Source organism: Microcaecilia unicolor, chromosome 12, assembly GCF_901765095.1.
Source record: "Microcaecilia unicolor chromosome 12, aMicUni1.1, whole genome shotgun sequence".
In the NCBI taxonomy this organism is placed as follows: Eukaryota; Metazoa; Chordata; class Amphibia; order Gymnophiona; family Siphonopidae; genus Microcaecilia; species Microcaecilia unicolor.
Window position 1 is genome coordinate 103,899,017 of NC_044042.1, and position 20,658 is coordinate 103,919,674.

A 20,658-nucleotide genomic window follows, 5' to 3' on the forward strand; every position below is an offset into this window, starting at 1 on the left:
TTTTGGGGGTGCTCCACAGGCTGGTTAAGCTGATATTCAGCACTTAGCAGCCAGGTTAACCACATTAATAACTGCAAAAGTCAGTCCTATCTTTATGCAGTGCCCCAGTCAGTTAAGTGCTGAATATCGACTAAACTAGCTATGATTTAGCCGGCTCCACAAACCCGAAAATTCAATACTAAAGCCCGGATACGGCTGAGCATTGAATTTCCGGGCATAATGCTGAGTGAATATCGACCCCACAGCAAGTGGCTGCATGTTGCCTCCTTCTAATGGCCCACGTGACAAACCTGCATAAAGTACCTGCAGCTATATTGGAGTGAATCCAATCACTGGAAGATCCGAGGATGCACCCTGTTGGGAAAAACGGTAGAATTAGGAAGTGAGTTGTGTTTTTAAAATCACTTTCCAGCGGGGAGCCAAGGATCTGTGATTTACAGCATGAATGTTTAGTAAGATTACTTGTTGAATGCTTAATAATGGTTTCTTCTTAAAGCCCTGCAGAGTGAGCAAGCTTTGCTCCGCTAAATACAGTGTTATGACTAAAATGAGGATAGGAGAATTAGCCTGAGCACAAAGCACTGGAGAAGACAATAATTTGGCATCAGAGTGATTTAGCAGCATTTGAGGAAGCAGCAAATTAGGAAAATGTGCTGCAGTGCTCTCTTTCCTTATATGTACGCAGTTCTGCACATGACGCCTTGTGCTATCATCAACCTTATGGGCATTAGGGATGTGCAAAGCCAAGAAAAAGTCAGTTTCGTGTTGTTCTTTCCTAATTTTTCCCCGATATTTGGGTGTTTTATTCTTCTCATTTCATGCATTTTTCATATGAGCATTGTGAGTGCGCTAAAACTGTTCTATGTGTGCAAATCAACTGTAGATCTGTTAATTTAAGACCATAAAAAACCCATACTGGGTCAGACCAACGGTCCATCTAGCCCAATATCCTGCTTCCAGCAGTGGCCAATCCAGGTCACAAGTACCTGACAGAATCCCAAATAATAGTAAGATTCATCCTACTGATCCCAGAGACAAGCAGTGGCTCCCCCATATCTATATCAATAGCAAACTATGGACTTTTCCTCCAGGAACTTGTCCAAACCTTTTTTAAACCCAGATACACTGACCGCTATTACCACATCCTTCGGCAGCAAGTTCCAGAGCTTAACTATTCTTTGAGTGAATAAATATTTCCTCCTATTTGTTTTAAAAGTATTTCCATGTAATTTCATTGAGTTTCCCCTGGTCTTTGTACTTTTTGAAAGAGTGAAAAATTCGATTCACTTTTATCCGATCTACACCAGGATTTTGTAGACCTCGATCATAATCCCTCTCAGTGAGCTCTTTGTAGTTACATGTGTCTTCATATGCATGCTTTAAAATCTTTCAGGCACCCAGATGAACTGAATGTGTGCTAACCAATGTACACTCCTAACGGACACACTTTCCTGCACATGTAGTTATGTGCCTACATTCCTGTACATCAAGGAAATCTATTTGCATGTAATGGAAGCAATGAATGGACAAAGATCTCATACGTATTCATTGTGAAAATCCTGAAAACCAGGCTGGGTTGTGGACCTCGAGAACTGGATTTGAGGACTCCTTCTGTACATGATCTCATCATGACTGATGCTTTCAGTGTATACTTCTAACATTAGGACTGCTGGTCTCAGCTTCCTTATGTAACAAACATTTCTTTACGCGCTGTTTATATTAGAGGAACAATATCTGAGTTATATTAAATCAGAGACCTTGCACCTGATCTAGAACCCGTCCAGTTTAGATTGAACTGAATCCTCTGCTTCTGACTGTTCTGTGGTCTCAGCAGTGCAGTGTGTATAGAGAATTTGTATAATATATTTAACATTATTCCATGCTATTTCACATTCTGTCATGATCCCCAGAAGCCTGAGTTTCTGTAGAGAGGCTGAAGTCTGGGACCAAACAATGACGGATATAAATGGCTAGCACAGGTTTCCAAAACACTGTACAACAACATTTGTTCATAACACTTTAGGTTTCTGACCTTCTATGTCCCAGCTTACTGATCTAACTGCAGCCCCTGGCATGTTGGAAATGTGTCCACTGGGCAAGCCAAAGCTGCTGCTCTGATTGGTCGCTGTGACCTCTTCGAATGAAGAACGTTATCTAGCAAGAAAGGAACCTGTTTGATAAAAGGTTTCAATGAGACTAAGTACAGTCAAACACATAAAATCTTAACTGAGACTGAATGTACTTCCTGCCCACTGAACCCTGCAATAACCTTTTGGGTTCCATCATGATCTCCTCACCCCCACTCCCAGTCAAGATGCTTCATAAATAAACCATGCAGATATTAGAGAACCAGTTCTGCAACAGGGAACATCACTGGCATCCTTAAGTGCAGAGAAATAAGGCACTAGCAGGCTCGCATCACTTATAATTCATATAAAGAATGTAAAAAATTGGCATATAAAAATACATCCTGTAATTTAAAATCATCTTTTCTTGCCAGAGTACAGTAGATACATGATACCCTAGATTTTTTCTTAATGAGACATTCCTTGTGCATACTCCCTGTGATTAGTATTTGCATCAAAGTGATGGAGCTTTGCAAATGGTGGATAGGAGATAAGAGTCCTCAGCAGATGGACAGTTGATGGCTGTGGGTCACTTCAGGTTCACCTGGCCATGGTCATCACTGATAAAATATGGATTATCCTGCCCCTGGCACAGGTAGGAGTAGCGGGTTGGGTTCTTGCAGGTAAATGTCCTCAAGCTATCCATTCTGTTGGCATCAACCTAAGCCAGAGAACAGAGGGGCAAGTTTAAGCTCATCAAGTTTACGCCACAAAAGAGAACATCCAAATAGCATAAGTATCGAGAGCTTTTTATCAGCTACCTCAAGGAAGGAGATCTGTTTAAAAACCTTGCACCATGGTTTCATTCAGATGTGAACTGTGGTGCTAGCTCATTCACTCTCCCCATTTTCCTCCCTTTAGTAGGAGTGAAGGGATGAGGCAACAATACCTACTGGTCTGTAGCTGCAACTTCTACACTAGAACTCTCCAGGTTAGACAGTTAGTGAGAGTGTTACATTTACGTGAAGGAAACAAGGGCTTCACACATCTAGGCTTCTCCTAGGTCTGCAAGAGCTGCCAAGTTGCACTCCCAGCTACCAGTTTGCAACGAAACTGAGCTGAAGCAGCTCTAGATCCAGCTGCATTCTGCTTCCTGCCCACTGGAGGTCACTGCAGTATTTAGCTTAGATCTGGAGACAAGTTAAAATAGTAGAGGCCAACCATGGCTACTGCGGCTGACAGCAGCACAACAGCTTCATCACTGAGAAAGCTCCAGAAAACAGATGTCAGCGGACAAAGCCAATTTAGTCCATCCAGAGGGGAATAATCGAACGTCGCCGGCGAAACAGGTCGCCGGCAATCTATTTTGGCGGCAGCGGCGCAACAGCTGGCCGGAACCGTATTTTCAAAAGAGATGGCCGGCCATCTTTTTTTTCGATAATACGCTGTGGGCCGGTGAAAATGCCTTGGATTTCGCCGGGTTTGAGATCGCCAGTTTTGTTTTTCCACGATAATGGAAAAAACTGCTGGCGATCTCAAACCCGGCAAAATCCAAGGCATTTGGCTGTGGGAGGAGCCAGCATTTGTAGTGCAATGGTCCCTCTCACATGCCAGGACACCAACCGGGCACCCTAGGGGGCACTTCAAACATCTTTTATAAACAACCAAATTAGCTTCCAGGTGCATAGCACCCTTCCCTTGTGTGCTGAGCCCCCCAAATCCCCCCCAAAACCCACTGCCCACAAGTGTGCACCATTACCCTAGCCCTAAGGGCTGAAGGGGGGCACCTACATGTGGGTACAGTGGGTTTTGGGGGGTTTGGGAGGGCTCAATATTACCCACCACAAGTGGAACAGGTAGGGGGGATGGGCCTGGCTCTGCCTTTCTGCAGTCCACTGCAACCAACAACAACTGTTCCAGGGACCTGCATACAGCTGTCAGGGTGCTGGGTATGACATTTGAGGCTGGCATACAGACTGGCAGAAAAGGTTTGTATTTTAATAATTTTAGTGTGGGAGGGGATTGGCGACCACTGGGAGAGTAAGGGGAGGTCATCCCCCATTCCCTCCGGTGGTCATCTGGTCAGTTGGGGCACCTTTTTGAGGCTTGGTCATGAAAATAAAAGGACCAAGTAAACCCAGCAAAATACTGCTTATCGCCGGGTTTTATTTTTCCATTATCCGCAAAAGCCGGCCATCTGGTAGCCACGCCCAAGCCTGCCCATGTCCCGCCTTCACTTCACTGCCAACACGCCCCTTTGAACTTTCGCCGGCGAGGTGAAGGGAAAGCGGCGAAGCTATCGCAAATGTAGCTTTCGATTATACGCTTTTCGCCGCTTTTGGGAAATCGCCAGCCATATCCCGATTTGTGTCGGGAAATAGCCGGCGATTACTTTCGATTATAAGCTGGCCAGTCTACCTGTTTGTGCCAGCCCAATGTACATTCACAAGTCCATGTATAAGACTCTGGTGAGGCCACATTTAGAATATTGTGTACAATTCTGGAGACCGTACCTTCAAAAAGATAGTCAATAAAAATGGAATAATATAAAACATAGAAAAGAAAATAAGATGATACCTTTTTTATTGGACTAACAATACATTTTTTGATTAGCTTCCGAAGGTAGCCCTTCTTCGTCAGATCAGAAATAAGCAAATTTTGATAAGTAACAGCATATATAAGTGAAACATCAAAGTATTTCAGTGACAGTCTGAAAGGATGAGGGAGGGGTGGGTTAGGTGAGAAACAGAGAGGGCTGACAGCAGGGGCGTATCTGAGGTTCTGCAGTAGGGGGGCAGGGGCTAGAGTGAGGGGGCACATTATAGCCCCCCCCGGCCGCCGCTGCCCCCCCTACCGCCGTCAACTCTCCCCCCTACCGCCGTTAACCCTCCCTCCCTCCCCCGCCTACCGCCGTCACCTACCCCTGAGGTCTGCTCCCTCCTGCCGGCTTTTTAAAATATTGCTTCAGCTGGCGGGGGACCCCAACCTCCCGCCAGCCCAGCCGCGGTCTTCATCCTCGTCGTGCTGTGAAAGCTGCATGCATCCTTAGTTCCAGTTGGACGGAGCAAATGTGAGCCCTTGGGCTGCTGACGAGGAGCGACAGCAGCAGGCAAAACCCACCAACCAACGCTGGGCAAGCACACCGGCACCGGCAGGGACTGCAGGCACCGCCCAGCGAGCCGGAACACATGGACTGGAATCCCCCGGACTGGAGGACACAGGACTGGAACACTGGACTGGAGCACACCGGACTGGTCCACACAGCTTCACCTGCACTTAGCTACTAAGCCCCCCAGAAGTTGAGCTCCTGGGTTCGAGTAGCTGACAGGACTTACTGGATACCGGATGACATAGGGACCAGGACTGGAAACAGAAGTGCTCCTAAACCTAAACTGATCTACGTGCTCCCAAGCCCTAAACCAGCAGGAGTGTTCCTAACAGAAAACTGACAAAAGGACTTCCTAAGCCCTATACTAAACAGGAGCTCCTAATCCCTGCTCAAGAAAGGGACTTCCTAAGCCCTAAACTAACAGAGCAGGGAACTAAACACAAAGCTAACACAGGTGCTACTAAGCACCAAGCTACTAGCAGAGCTCTACACTAATAAGCTAAACACAAAACTAACAAGCTACCTAAGCACTGCTCTAGCAAGCTAGATACAACTAACAAGGTGCTTCCCAAGCACTACTCTGGCAAGCAACCAGAAGAGCTCCTAGCACTGAAAGGGAAGACAGGGGAGCCACAAGGAAAAAGAAGGGAAGCTAACAAATAAGCCAAAAGTGATTCTAAATCACCAAACACCAACAGCAAAGACTGCAATGCTCCCAATAGCACAAACACCAGAAGTACTTCTAACAGCAAACTCTGCAGTGTTCCTAACAACACCAAACCCTGAAGTACTTCTATCAGCAACAGAGCTTCCAAAGCCCTACACACAGCAATGCTTCCAAAACCAAGAGGGAAAAGCAGGGGAACCATAAGGGAAAAGCAGGAAAGCTAAACACACAGTCACCAGTGCACACTGCACTAACACTAACCTGGACCTTAGCAAAAGCAAGCAGGGAAACTAGACACAAAGTCAGAAGTGCACACTGCACCACCCTACCTAAAGCAAACACCACCGTTGCAAAGGCTCTGAAGGAAACAACACCACTTCCTTATCAAGGCCCTCCCTGATGATGTCACACTCCCTAGACCTAGGCAAAAGCACACTGACCCAGAGGCCCAACCCACACCAATGCAACACTGTGAAGCACTTGAAGCCAGTACACCCAAAGAGAGCTAGAGCAACTCAGGCAACACACACACAGGTGCAGTATAGTGAAACAATTAGAGCCATGCTGCTGGAAGCTGCCAGCACAGAGAGACAGAGCCAGCTCAGAAAGGACAGAGAAAAGAAACAGAAGCCAGCTAAGAAGCTGACCCCCAGGAAAGAGGTAAGTTTGAGAGGGGTTCAGACCCCAATCATAACACAAATGTATTCTAACTCACAACTATTTCCGCTGTAAAAATGATATCAATGGTGCTCAGCCATCTAGACTACTGCAATGCACTCTTTGCCGGCTATAAAGAGCAAATAATCAAGAAACTTCAGACAGCCCAGAACACTGCAGCAAGACTCATATTCGGTAAAGCAAAATATGAAAGTGCTAAACCCCTACGAGAAAAACTACACTGGCTCCCACTTAAAGAACGCATCACGTTCAAAATATGCTCCCTAGTTCACAAAATCATTCATGGAGATGCACCAGCCTACATGTCAGACCTGATAGACTTACCACCCAGGAATGCCAAAAGATCATCCTGCACATTCCTTAATCTGCACTTCCCTAACTGCAAAGGGCTGAAATACAAACTAACGCACGTGTCAAACTTTACCTACTTGAGCACACAGTTATGGAACGCATTGCCGCGCAACTTAAAAACGATTTACGAATTAACGAACTTCCGCAAACTACTGAAGACCCATCTCTTTAACAAGGCATACCACAAAGATCAACCGATGTGATTATACACAACTCCTCCACATATATTCAGAACTGTCTTACTATATCTGCTTGTTATACCACTATCATGTTTTATCATTATCATGTTGCCCAAGATCCTTCTGTAACACTAAATGTCTATTTCTAATATATTTCCAGCATTCATGATGATTGTAAGGCACATTGAGCCTGCAAAGAGGTGGGAAAATGTGGGATACAAATGCAATAAATAAATAAATATCTACCTACAAAGGGTGCTATATTGGAGAAACAAGCCATATGCTGAAGAAGAGATTTAATTTACATAGACATCATATGAAAAATGCCAGTGCCAACCAGGATGTTACCTCTGTGGGACAGCACTTTGCAAAACCAAAACACTATACCAATGATTTTATGGTGAGAATACTAAAAGGAAACTTTAAAACAATACAGGAACGTAAGACCTTTGAAGTCAAAATGATTAAATATTTTGACACCCACCAGACAGGATTTAACAAAGATCTGGGTTTTCTAGCCCATTATAAACCATGAAATTTCACTTCTTTCTCACCCTCTGATCACCATGCATATCTCCCTGTCCCTCATCCTCTCAGCCCTCTCTGTCTCTCACCTAGCACACCCCTCCCTCATCCCTTCAGACTGTCACTGAAATACTTTGATGTTTCACTTATATATGCTGTTACTTATCAAAATTTGCTTATTTCTGATCTGATGAAGAATGGCTACCTTTGAAAGCTAATCAAAAAAATGTATTAAGTTAGGCCAATAAAAAAGGTATCATCTTATTTTCTTTTCTATGTTTTATTTTATTCTGTTTCTATTGACTGGCTTTAGAAGTGGACTAACACGGCTACCACATCTCTCTATTCAAAAAGATATAAACAGGATGGAGTCGGTCCAGAGGGCGGCTACTAAAATGGTCAGTGGTCTTCATATCTCAATATGTATATTTTGGAAGAAAGGTGGGAGAGAGGTGATATGGTAGAGACATTTAAAAACCTACACAGCATAAATGCAGAGAAGACGAGTCTCTTTCAAATAAAAGGAAGCTCTGGAATGAGGAGACATAGGATGAAGGTAAAAGGGGATAGACTCAGAAGTAACCTGAGAAAATACTTCTTCACGTAAAGGGTGGTGAATTCGTGGAACAGCCTCCCAGTGGAAGTGGTGGAGATGAAAACAATACCTGAATTCAAGAGAGCTCTAAGGGAGTGATAGGGAGAGTAGATGGCATGGATGGACAGACCAGATAGGCCTTATGGTCTTTATGTGCCTACATTTTTCTCCGTTTCTGTCTCCAGCATTTAGGCACAAGTAGTTCCAACAGCTGTCTGGCTGGTGTGAGTGATCAATGCATAAGTTACAGGCGTGTCCATCATCTGTTATGCTCTTATCCTGTAGAGGAAAGTAGGTGGTACTTATTATCTCTCCCCTTTGTGTTTAAGGTCTGGATTTTTCTGTAACTGCTGACCCAATCACTGAAAAAGAGGTGTAATGTATTTGCCAGGCTTGGGTCTCAGATCCTATTCTTGGACACCACATTGCTCCCAGTCTACCACTCACCACATTCCCATTGCCCACAGGGCTCTCCTCCAAGTTGTTCCTGTTTCCATTTTCTTGCATCTCAATGTGGCTGCTGTCCCAGCTCATGGTCACACGGGGAATCTTCAGTGCTTCTTGCTTTGGCCACCTCAAGTAGGATTCCTGCTCGTAAGATGGTGCACTAGATGGTACCTTTGACCTGAAATATACAATCAATTTCATCCAAGAAGAATCAACCAAGTTGAAATAATTCTGTGCAGAGCTTTCTGTCCAATAATGGAGGGGAATGCTGGGCAGAGTGTTAGGGAAGAGAGCCAAAAGATCTGCCGTGCCACTTCTGTCAAAGAAGGGAGCGCAGTGTTAGTGCAGCTGCCAGTGTGAGACAGTATTATGCTAGTAAACTGAGGGGTTGACTCTACACAAGGCTGAAGATTTGCCTAATGTTCTTAATATATTTGCAATTTATTTAGTTTTATGTATGTATTTTATTTTGCTGCATTTATATCCCACATTTTCCCACCTATTTGCAGGCTCAATGTGGCTTACAATATAATACAACTACAATCACATTGATGGAATAGAGAATCAGAGTATATATAACAGATAAGGTGCACAGGAATATTATGGCAATCATATTAACGGAGAAGAATTTCAGAATTATTGCTATTAAAGTATTGATTATCACGTCGATATTCAAAGCATTTTAACCGGCCAGAAATGGCTCCTGCTGGTTAAATCGCCTGTTCAGACCTAACCGCTATTTTTCAGTGGCAGTTAACTGGTTAGCACTGAAGTCTACACTGGCTATTTTGTGGGCGTTCTGGGGTTGGAGTCTGCACTTAGCTGGTTACGTTCTGATATTCAGAACTTAACTGGCCAGGTTAACCGCATACATAGGTCCTCATAAAAGTCCGTCCTATGTTTATGTGGTAGCTCATAGCCGGTGAATAACGCACTTAACCGGCTATCAGGCTCATTTTCAAAAGAGAAGGACGCCCATCTTTCAACACAAATCAGAAGACGGGCGTCCTTCTCCCAGGGTTTCCCAAATCGGCATAATCGAATACCGATTTTGAGCGTCCCCAACTGCTTTCCGTCTCAAGGACGACCAAAGTTCATGGGGGCGTGTTGGAGGCGGGACTTGGGCGTGCCTAACACATGGCCGTCCTCAACCCATAATGGAAAAAAAAGGGCGTCCCTGACGAGCACTTGGACGACTTTACCTGGTCCTGTTTTTCTTACGACCAAGGCAAAAAAAGGTGCCCAAACTGACCAGATGACCACCGGATAGAATCGGGGATGACCTCCCTTTACTCCCCCAGTGGTCACTAAACCCTCCCACCCTCAAAAACATCTTTTAAAATCTTTTGTGCCAGCCTCTATGCCAGCATCAAATGTCATACTCAGGTTCATCACAGCAGTATGCAGGTCCCTGGAGCAGTTTTAGTGGGTGCAGTGCACTTTAGGCAGGTGGACCCAGGCCCACCCCCCCCCCCCCCCCCACCTGTTACACTTGTGGTGGTAAATGTGAGCCCTCCAAAACCCACCACAAACCCACTGTACCCACATCTAGGTGCCCCCCTTCACCCCTAAGGGCTATGGTAGTGGTATACAGTTGTGGGTAGTGGGTTTTGGGGAGCTCAGCACACAAGGTAAGGGAGCTACAGTGGTGGAAATAAGTATTTGATCCCTTGCTGATTTTGTAAGTTTGCCCACTGACAAAGACATGAGCAGCCCATAATTGAAGGGTAGGTTATTGGTAACAGTGAGAGATAGCACATCACAAATTAAATCCGGAAAATCACATTGTGGAAAGTATATGAATTTATTTGCATTCTGCAGAGGGAAATAAGTATTTAATCCCTCTGGCAAACAAGACCTAATACTTGGTGGCAAAACCCTTGTTGGCAAGCACAGCGGTCAGACGTCTTCTGTAGTTGATGATGAGGTTTGCACACATGTCAGGAGGAATTTTGGTCCACTCCTCTTTGCAGATCATCTCTAAATCATTAAGAGTTCTGGGCTGTCGCTTGGCAACTCGCAGCTTCAGCTCCCTCCATAAGTTTTCAATGGGATTAAGGTCTGGTGACTGGCTAGGCCACTCCATGACCCTAATGTGCTTCTTCCTGAGCCACTCCTTTGTTGCCTTGGCTGTATGTTTTGGGTCATTGTCGTGCTGAAAGACCCAGCCACGACCCATTTTTAAGGCCCTGGCGGAGGGAAGGAGGTTGTCACTCAGAATTGTACGGTACATGGCCCCATCCATTCTCCCATTGATGCGGTGAAGTAGTCCTGTGCCCTTAGCAGAGAAACACCCCCAAAACATAACATTTCCACCTCCATGCTTGACAGTGGGGACGGTGTTCTTTGGGTCATAGGCAGCATTTCTCTTCCTCCAAACACGGCGAGTTGAGTTCATGCCAAAGAGCTCAATTTTTGTCTCATCTGACCACAGCACCTTCTCCCAATCACTCTCGGCATCATCCAGGTGTTCACTGGCAAACTTCAGATGGGCCGTCACATGTGCCTTCCGGAGCAGGGGGACCTTGCGGGCACTGCAGGATTGCAATCCGTTATGTCGTAATGTGTTACCAATGGTTTTCGTGGTGACAGTGGTCCCAGCTGCCTTGAGATCATTGACAAGTTCCCCCCTTGTAGTTGTAGGCTGATTTCTAACCTTCCTCATGATCAAGGATATCCCACGAGGTGAGATTTTGCGTGGAGCCCCAGATCTTTGTCGATTGACAGTCATTTTGTACTTCTTCCATTTTCTTACTATGGCACCAACAGTTGTCTCCTTCTCGCCCAGCGTCTTACTGATGGTTTTGTAGCCCATTCCAGCCTTGTGCAGGTGTATGATCTTGTCCCTGACATCCTTAGACAGCTCCTTGCTCTTGGCCATTTTGTAGAGGTTAGAGTCTGACTGATTCACTGAGTCTGTGGACAGGTGTCTTTCATACAGGTGACCATTGCCGACAGCTGTCTGTCATGCAGGTAACGAGTTGATTTGGAGCATCTACCTGGTCTGTAGGGGCCAGATCTCTTACTGGTTGGTGGGGGATCAAATACTTATTTCCCTCTGCAGAATGCAAATAAATTCATATACTTTCCACAATGTGATTTTCCGGATTTAATTTGTGATGTGCTATCTCTCACTGTTACCAATAACCTACCCTTCAATTATGGGCTGCTCATGTCTTTGTCAGTGGGCAAACTTACAAAATCAGCAAGGGATCAAATACTTATTTCCACCACTGTATGTACCTGGGAGCAATTTGTGAAGTCCACTGCAGTGCCCCCTAGGGTGCCCGGTTGGTGTCCTAGCATGTCAGGGGGACCAGTGCACTAGAAATGCTGGCTCCTACCACGACCAAAGGGCTTGCTTTTGGTCGATTCTGAGATGGGCGTCCTTGGTTTCCATTATCGCCAAAAATCAGAAATGACCAAATCTAGGGACGATCATCTCTAAGGACGACCTAAATGCCAAGATTTGGGCGTCCCCAACCGTATTATTGAAACAAAAGGTGGACATCCATATTGTTTCGATAATACGGGTTTCCCTGCCCCTCCACCGGGATGTTTTGCGAGGATGTCCTCAGCAAAACTTGGGTGTCCCTTTCCATTATTTCCCTCTATGTGTTAGCCGGCTCCGGATACCAAGAAAATTCAATGCTGGAAGCCCAGCGCTGTGGGGTGATTCATCTGTGGTGGACTCGAGCAGGGAGGTGCTGCTGATGGAGGAGACGGGTAGGAGTGCTGCCGGGCATGGTGCTGGATCCATTAGCTGCACTTGGCGCTGCAGTCTCGTCGCTGGAGGGGAGTCTGCTGCCTCTGCTGTCATTATCTTGGCGGGCTTTTGGCTGTAGTCTTGGAGCTGTTCCCCCCTGCCGACACCGGCTCCTCCTCTTCTGTCGGATCGGCGGAGCAGTAGCGGATGACGGAGAGCCCGGCGGTTGGACATTTAGAGGAGGCCCGTTAGAACCTGCACTACCTGGATGCCTTGGATTGATCGGGCAGCTGGTCTTCTCTTCTGTGGCTGCTCTGTGCTTAGGACGAAGGGGCCCGTTTCCTCCTGGTTTCCTGCCTTGAGTGTCCCGGCGAGTCAAGACCTGATTTAGGACTCCTGCTTTCTCTTCTTCTTTTTGTTTTCTATTTCTACTAATGATATATTGTATTCTAACTCTCCCCCTCTTTCCCTTATTCCTCCGGTCCTTCTCTTCTGCCATTGCAACTGATTTATTTGTTCATTGTAAGCCGCTTAGTGGCTGCTCTGTGTGGTAATAGGCAGGGTATAAATGATATAAATAAATAAATATCCGGGTTTAACACTGGTGGTGGTCAGCAAAATGCTGAGCTCAACTGGCTGAATATTGATTCCCTTTTTTTACAAGTTTTCTTAGGAATGTTGTGATGAACTCCACCTTGTAAAAGGTGAAATATAAATAAATAATATACAACATGGGGATTAATTTTACAAGCGACATTTTACGCCCATATATTTTCCATACATACACACAAAAGCCTTTATCAAATTATTCCCACTGTGGCTTGTGCAACATACGTACTGGGAAACCCGAGCTAAGAGACCTAAACAATCTGCCCCTGCAAACTGTTGAGCACTGAGCTGCGTCGCATGCAGAGAACCTGTCTTCTATACTCACCGACAGCATGTGAAGAAGAATGCAAGTAAGAGAATCAGCAGCAGTAACCCCAGGACACAGGACACAATCACAAGAGCCAGGAGAGAGGCTAGGTAAAAGGAGAGAAGATGACAGCAGGAGGACACAGTGAAATGAAGTACTGTACGTAAGTACTTAAGTACATAAGTAATGCCACACTGGGAAAAGACCAAAGGTCCATCGAGCCCAGCATCCTGTCCACAACAGCGGCCAATCCAGGCCAAGGGCACCTGGCAAGCTTCCCAAACGTACATTCTATACATGTTATTCCTGGAATTGTGGATTTTTCCCAAGTCCATTTAGTAGTGGTTTATGGACTTGTCCTTTAGGAAACCGTCTAACCCCTTTTTAAACTCTGCCAAGCTAACCGCCTTCACCACGTTCTCCGGCAACGAATTCCAGAGTTTAATTATGCGTTGGGTGAAGAGTCATGTGAGCTGTGCTCTGTAGGATGATAATACCTCAGGGATCCAGACTGCGTGGACCCGCCTTATCACCCAAACTTTTTGAATTGCACAGCAGAGGATATCTGCCCCCATCCAAAGCAAAAAAGGCATGCATGCAACACGTGCTCAACATATGAAGCAGGTGCACACCTTAGTGAGGCTTTTCTGATGGCACCACTGCATATCAAAAGACTCAAATGAGGACAGATTACTTACAATCAGTGCAGTTAAAGCCTCCGTATCCAAATGGACATCTGAAACACACAATTCATTTCATCAGGCACAGCAGAAGATGCCAACCAAGCCTTTTCCAAGCCCATTATTATACTGTGACATTATTATACTGGGACTGCTTCGCGAGTTTTGTACACGATGCCAGAGAGAGGCAGCTTTACAGTTCTGTCTCTGCAGTGATCCGCCTGCACGCTTACAGGAACAGCAGGCAGGTGAGGAGTTGAAGAGATGCTGGACCCAGGCATGGGGGGAGGAGAACTGGAGAGATGCCATGTCCAGGGGGAGGGGAAGGGGAGCCGGAGAGTTGGGGAGAAGCAGAGGAAAGAGACAGAGAGAGAGCCAGACCAAAGGAGAGGGGGCAGGGGGAGGGGAGAGAGAGACACATGCACACTGTGACAGGGTCTATGTCCCATCCCATAAGAAAACTCAGGCCTAGGAGAAAAAGATGAAGGTGGGGGACCAACACCAAAGAATCAGCTTCAGTCCTGTAAGGGAAAATAGAGTTCACCAATCGTGTGGACCACAAGATCAATTCCCATGGAAACAGCTAGAAGAGGTACAGCACATGACAGAGAGAGGTCCTGTGGCTCTTCCAATAGAATCCATGGATCAGCAGATCCTCCAATCAGGATAGGGGTTGGTGAATAAGGGAGGAGTCTACTGTCCTATAATAAGAGGAATGTGAGAGCAGATCTCAGTCTCCCTTTAAGGAGGCAGCCAAGGTGCAAGACACCGGAGCCCAGTCTGAAGCTTGCAACACTGTCTGAAGGTAGAAGATACTCTTGTTCATTTTACCTGTGGGATTTATTCTATTGGGTATTTTTGTTCAACATCAACCCAATAAGAGCTTTCTAAAGGTCAAAATTCATGTCTACACTTGAATTTTGACCTTTAGAAAGCTCTTATTGGGTTGGTGTTGAACAAAAATACCCAACAGAATGCCAGAGGGAAAGAATCTCAACAACCCAGCACATTCAAAACAGCTAGTTGATCAAAACTTGCTTATAACATCTCCCTGTATTGGTGGGTTCCGTTGTCATTCACTGATCCTAAAAGGCCTGCATTTGTTCTTGTTTCTGGATTTGACCACTTTCAATTCATGATTGACTCTGAGAGATTACTATTAAGAATATTTTTTGATAATAAGGAAATGGGATTTGATAAAGATATCAAAAGATCTCATTCCACTTGGGTACCACCTGGACCTTTGCACCCTATTTCATACACTTTTAAATCTAAATTGTTAAAAGAAATTGGATCGCTAGATATGAAAGGTCATTACATAAGTATTACTATACTGGGAAAGACCAAAGGTCCATCAAGCCCAGCATCCTGTTTCCAACAGTGGCCAATCCAGGTAACAAATACCTGGCAAGAAACCTTTTTTAAATTCCACTAAGCTAACCGCCTTTACCACATTCTCTGGCAATGAATTCCAGAGTTTAATTACACGTTAAGTGAAGAAAAGGTTTCGCCGATTCATTTTAAATTTACTACTTTGTAGCTTCATCGCATGCCCCCTAGTCCTAGTATTTTTGGAAAGCGTAAACAGACGCTTGATGTCTACCCATTCCACTCCACTCATTATTTTATAGACCTCTATCATATCTCCCCTCATCCAAGCTGAAGAGCCCCAGCCACTTTAGCCTTTCCTCATAGGGAAGTCATCCTATCCCCTTTATCATTTTCGTCGCCCTTCTCTGCACCTTTTCTAATTCCACTATATCTTTTTTGAGATGCGGAGACCAGAATTGAACACAATATTCGAGGTGCAGCCGTACCATGGACCGATACAAAGGCATTATAATGTTCTCATTTTTGTTTTCCATTCCTTTCCTAATAATACCTAACATTCTATTTGCTTTCTTAGCAGCCGCAGAAGATTTCAATGTATCATCAATGACGACACCTAAATCCCTTTCTTGGTCGATGACTCCTAACGTGGAACCTTGCATGACGTAGCTATAATTCGGGTTCCACGTAGCTATAATTCGGGTTCCACGTAGCTATAATTCGGGTTCCTCTTTCTCACATGCATTACTTTGCACTTGCTCACATTAAACATCATCTGCCATTTAGACGCCCAGTCTCGTAAGGTCCTCTTGTAATTTTTCACAATCCTCCCGCGATTTAACTATTTGGAATAATTTTGTGTCATCAGCAAATTTAATTACCTCACTAGTTACTCCCATCTCTAGGTCATTTATAAATATGTTAAAAAGCAGAATACAACAACAGATACAAAGGATTACCAAGACAGGTGTTGAAGAAGGTTTCCTACCATCTAGAGACTACAAATATTTAAACAAACAACCTCCTAGTACACTAGTGTTGAATTTGATACCAAAAGTACATAAGAATTGGTCATTCCCTCTGAGAGGTCTATTATGTCACTACGGCAATTGGTGTTGGAACCGTTTTCATGATTTGTGGATTACTTTCTAAGAACTGAAGTTGAAAAGATTCCTTCTTTGTTAAAGATACCACTCATTTTTTGAAAATTTTGTCAGAAATTACAAGTGAATCTTATCCTTTTGTGATGGTGAGTTTTGATGTGGCTGCAGGGACACTCTACAGGTAGCTAAACAGGTTGTATAGAAGAAAGAGACCTCATTCAGTTCCTACAGACTTTTTAATGCAGTGGTCACGATTGACTATGACAGAAAATTTCTTTTAATATAATTACCTAGCCAGAGAGCCTGTCTAGAGGGCGCCCATTAAGTGAAGGATGGGGGCCCTCCTTATCAGCAATATCAGTTGAAAAGATTCCTTCTTTGTTAAAGATACCACCTCCACCGGGAGGCCATTCCACGCCTCCAACACCCTTTCTGTGAAATAATACTTCCTTAGGTTACTCCTAAGCCTATTCCCTCTTAACTTTGTCATATGCCCCCTCATTCCAGAGCTCTCCTTCATTTGGAAAAGGCTCTCTTCCTGTACATAAATGCCCTTGAGATATTTAAACGTTTCTATTATTTCTCCTCTCTTCCTCCTCACTTCCAGCGTATTCATGTTGAGGTTCATAAGCCTGTCCCTATAATTTTTGCATTCAAGACCACTTACTAATTTTGTAGCCACCCTCTGGACCGACTCCATCCTGTTTATATCTTTCCGTAGGTGTGGTCTCCAGAACTGCACGCAGTACTCCAAATGGGGCCTCACCAGAGACTTATACAACGACACTATCGCCTTCTTTTTCCTGCTGGTCATGCCTCTCTTTATGCACCCAAGCATCCTTCTGGCTTTGGCTGTCACTTTTTCTATCTGTTTGAAAGCTTTAAGGTCATCAGACACAATCACACCCAAGTCCCGCTCTTCCTTCGCACACTGAAGCACTTCATCCCCTATACTGTACCGTTCCTTCTTGCATTTCAATTTCTATTACTGTGACAGGTTTTCTATGCAGGTGTGAATGTGTTTGCTTTTTGCATGGTTTGTTCACTGGAGCTCTTGAGTGATGGTGTTATAGGGGGCCCATCTCAGTCCTAGCTATGTCACTGTGGCGGCGATTTTGACATTGGAGCCATGATGGGCAGGAATGAGTGGGCATCGCTCCGGCCCTGTGAACCGTAGACCACCAGAGATTTTAAAGGGAAGCCTGAATGGGTGAACAGGAGGTGGGGTTCTTATTAAAGGGACCAGTGCTCCTCGGTTGGGGGGGGGGGGAGGGAGTAGGATCAGCGTTTCAGAATGGAGGTTGGGAGGGAATGGGGATCAGTGTTTGATGTGGTAGGAGAAGGAAGGAAGAAGAATCCCCTTATGCAGGTCCCAGCAAGAGACAAAGCTCTGGGTAGTCTTCTAACCCATAAATCACAGAGAAATAATTTGTGAATAACTCCCAGGTATGTAGCATGAGCTCCAATACCCAGGGGTGGACTTCTAAAGAGAAGAAATGGGAATTATCTGTCTTCCACTAAAAATCTGGTGAAAGACCGAACAATCTGTCTGCAACTTGAACTTGTATGCTTCACTAGGGATATATACTATCACACAGCGGATGGCAAGTACTTACGTACTTATGCAACGATTATATATTTGCCTTGTTTAATAAGTAATACCACACTGGGAAAAGACCAAGGGTCCATCGAGCCCAGCATCCTGTCCACGACAGCGGCCAATCCAGGCCAAGGGCACCTGGCAAGCTTCCCAAACATACAAACATTCTATACATATTAATCCTGGAATTGTGGATTTTTCCCAAGTCCATTTAGTAGTGGTTTTTAGACTTGTCCTTTAGGAAACCGTCTAACCCCTTTTTAAACTCTGCCAAGTTGGCCGAGGTCACGTGATGTGCTAGAGGGAGCAGGACGTGAGGAGAGCTCTCTCTGAAAAATCTGGCCCCCCTTTGCGGCTTAAATCTAACCCTGTGCAACAGAACAGCGGTCCAAGAACACCAGCGGATAGTCCAAAGTGGCATGGACAAATTTGTGGATTCCACTTCCAAGGTGATGGCGAGTAGAACAAGTAAACGCGACAAAGAATAGCCTCGGGTGGAAGACGCGTTGGGGGAAACAAAATGGCCGCCAGGTGGAAGCGCGGGATTCTCTAAGGAGCAACTCGCATAGCTGACAGCGGTAGTGGAAGCCACCATAGAACCAAGGCTGGAGAAACTCTTGACGCAAATTGCAAACTTTACAGCATCACAGGCGGAGCTCACCCGGCGAACCGGAGAACTTGAGCAACGCGTCTCAAATCTGGAAGACGCCACCCCGACAACCCCGGCGGCCTTGAGTAAACTTAAAGACTCTGTAGACTCACTTACTGTTAAAATAGATGAACTGGAAAACAGGTCCAGACGGTCTAACCTACGGCTGATCGGTGTGCCGGAGTCGGTGGGAGACAGAATTCTTATCACGGAGCTGGAGGCCTGGCTCAAAAACGAGTTCGCCCTTTCTGACCATGCGGGGCCCCTGAGCTTGGAGAGAGCGCACAGGCTGGGATGCGCTCGAGAAGACCGCCAGACACCGAGGCCAGTGATAATCAAAGTTCACAACTTTGCACACAAAACAGAAATATTGAATGGCTATCGTTTGAAACGGGAGTCCACAAAGTTTAAAGGTAACCCTGTACGAATATATCAGGACTACTCTGCTGCTTTGCAAGAGAGACGGAAAGTGTTCACCCCGCTGTGTAGCTGGCTGCATACCTTGCAAATCCCCTTCATGTTAATATACCCAGCAGTATTAAAAATTAAACAGAATGGAGTCCGGAGATCGTTTGATTCGGAACAAGCAGCTAAAGACTTTGTGGGTGGCCTTGAAAGCAAAAGAGATAGTGGCAACACCAGCTGAACGGAAGAACTTGCACAGTACGGAGAACCACTGGTTTGGGACAAGAGCTGGAGTTAAGGTCCGTGGACATTTATGAGGAACAGTTTGCAGGGCAACAGACTCTTGGACATGGGGGTTAGAGAACCTCAACATTAAGGTGACTTTCAAGTTGTTGTTGTTGTTCGGGAGGGGGGGGAGATTCGGGGGGGGGGGGGAGGGAAGGGGGGTACACAAAAGGAGGGGAGGGGATTAATGCCAGATGAGATGGTGGATGGTGTAAATGGCGCAGGGGTGATGTATGGGAGGTTGCGGTGGTCCCCTGTAAAGACACAGTGCAAGCCTCCCTGGGAGAGGGGCTGGGCTCCTGGGGAGTTTGACATTAGTATTCTGAAGGTACCCATGAGGAAGAAGAGATATTAATCGTAATAATCTAAAGATTATATCTTGGAACGTCTCTGGTATTACCTCACCAGTGAAAAGGTACAAGATCCTCACACAACTTAAGAGGCAGGGGGCAAACATAGCATGTTTACAGGAAACAAAATTGACGGATGCAGAACATGCAAAACTCAAGCAGCAATGGGTGGGCGATTGCTACTTCTCCTCATCAGGGAATAGGAAAAGTGGAGTGGTCATACTAGTTGGGAAGGGACTGCCATGTCAAACAAAACTGATATATAAGGACACAGAGGGACAGATTGTTTTATTGTACATTAACTACCAGGGGCAAAAATTCTACTTGTATACAGTCTATGGCCCAAATAACTATAGCCCAAAATTTTTTCAGTCTCTTATTGCGCTGGGAATGAAATACACAGATGCACCCTGGGTGTGGGCAGGCGATTTCAATCAAGTACAAGACCCTACATTAGACAGACTCTCCCCCCAGGCGACTCCAGGGGTGGGGAGGGGGAAGGGACTGCCGATTCTTTGCGATCAATTACATCTGACAGATGCATGGAGATCCCTCCACCCCACCACTAAAGATTATACTCACCAGTCAAAGGCCCATCAATCTTGGTCTAGAATAGATTACATCTTGATATCTACCTCGTGGTTCTTTAAAGTCCAGGCAGCAACAATAGGCCCAATGGCAGTATCGGATCATAATATGATCTGGATTGATTTAGAGCTTTCAGGGGGGATTCCAGAGGGTGGGCGCTGGAGATTCCCTTCATACCTATACCAGGATCCACAATTTAAAGACTATTTATTTAAGAAATGGCAATTCTATGTAGACACGAATTTAGCCACTTGCGAGTCGCCAATAACATTTTGGGAAGCCTCCAAGGCAGTTATGAGGGGGCATGTGATAGCATACCTGAGTGCCAGGAAGAAACGCCTGGCTTCAGGTATCCTGAGACTAGAGAGGGAATATGGATCAGCAAGGAGGAAATATTTATTACACCCAACCGAGTCTAATAAGGAGTTGA

At 45.4% G+C, this 20,658-nt stretch overlaps 1 protein-coding gene across 2 annotated transcripts in view; it reads right to left on the reverse strand.

The window, feature by feature from the left end:
* Positions 1–2,408: 2,408 nt before the first annotated feature.
* Positions 2,409–20,658, reverse strand: part of LOC115481964 (protein HEG-like) — a 196,722-nt gene continuing 178,472 nt past the window's right edge. The window contains exons 9-12 of one of the 2 annotated variants that reach the window (XM_030221465.1): positions 13,938–13,975; positions 13,258–13,345; positions 8,618–8,795; positions 2,409–2,787 (exon numbers count right to left, since the gene is read on the reverse strand). In XM_030221465.1, the coding sequence (XP_030077325.1) occupies positions 2,656–2,787; positions 8,618–8,795; positions 13,258–13,345; positions 13,938–13,975 (436 nt within the window). In that variant the 3' untranslated portion in view covers positions 2,409–2,655. The remainder of the gene's footprint in view (positions 2,788–8,617; positions 8,796–13,257; positions 13,346–13,937; positions 13,976–20,658) is intronic. The other variant, XM_030221466.1, reaches the window with a different exon arrangement.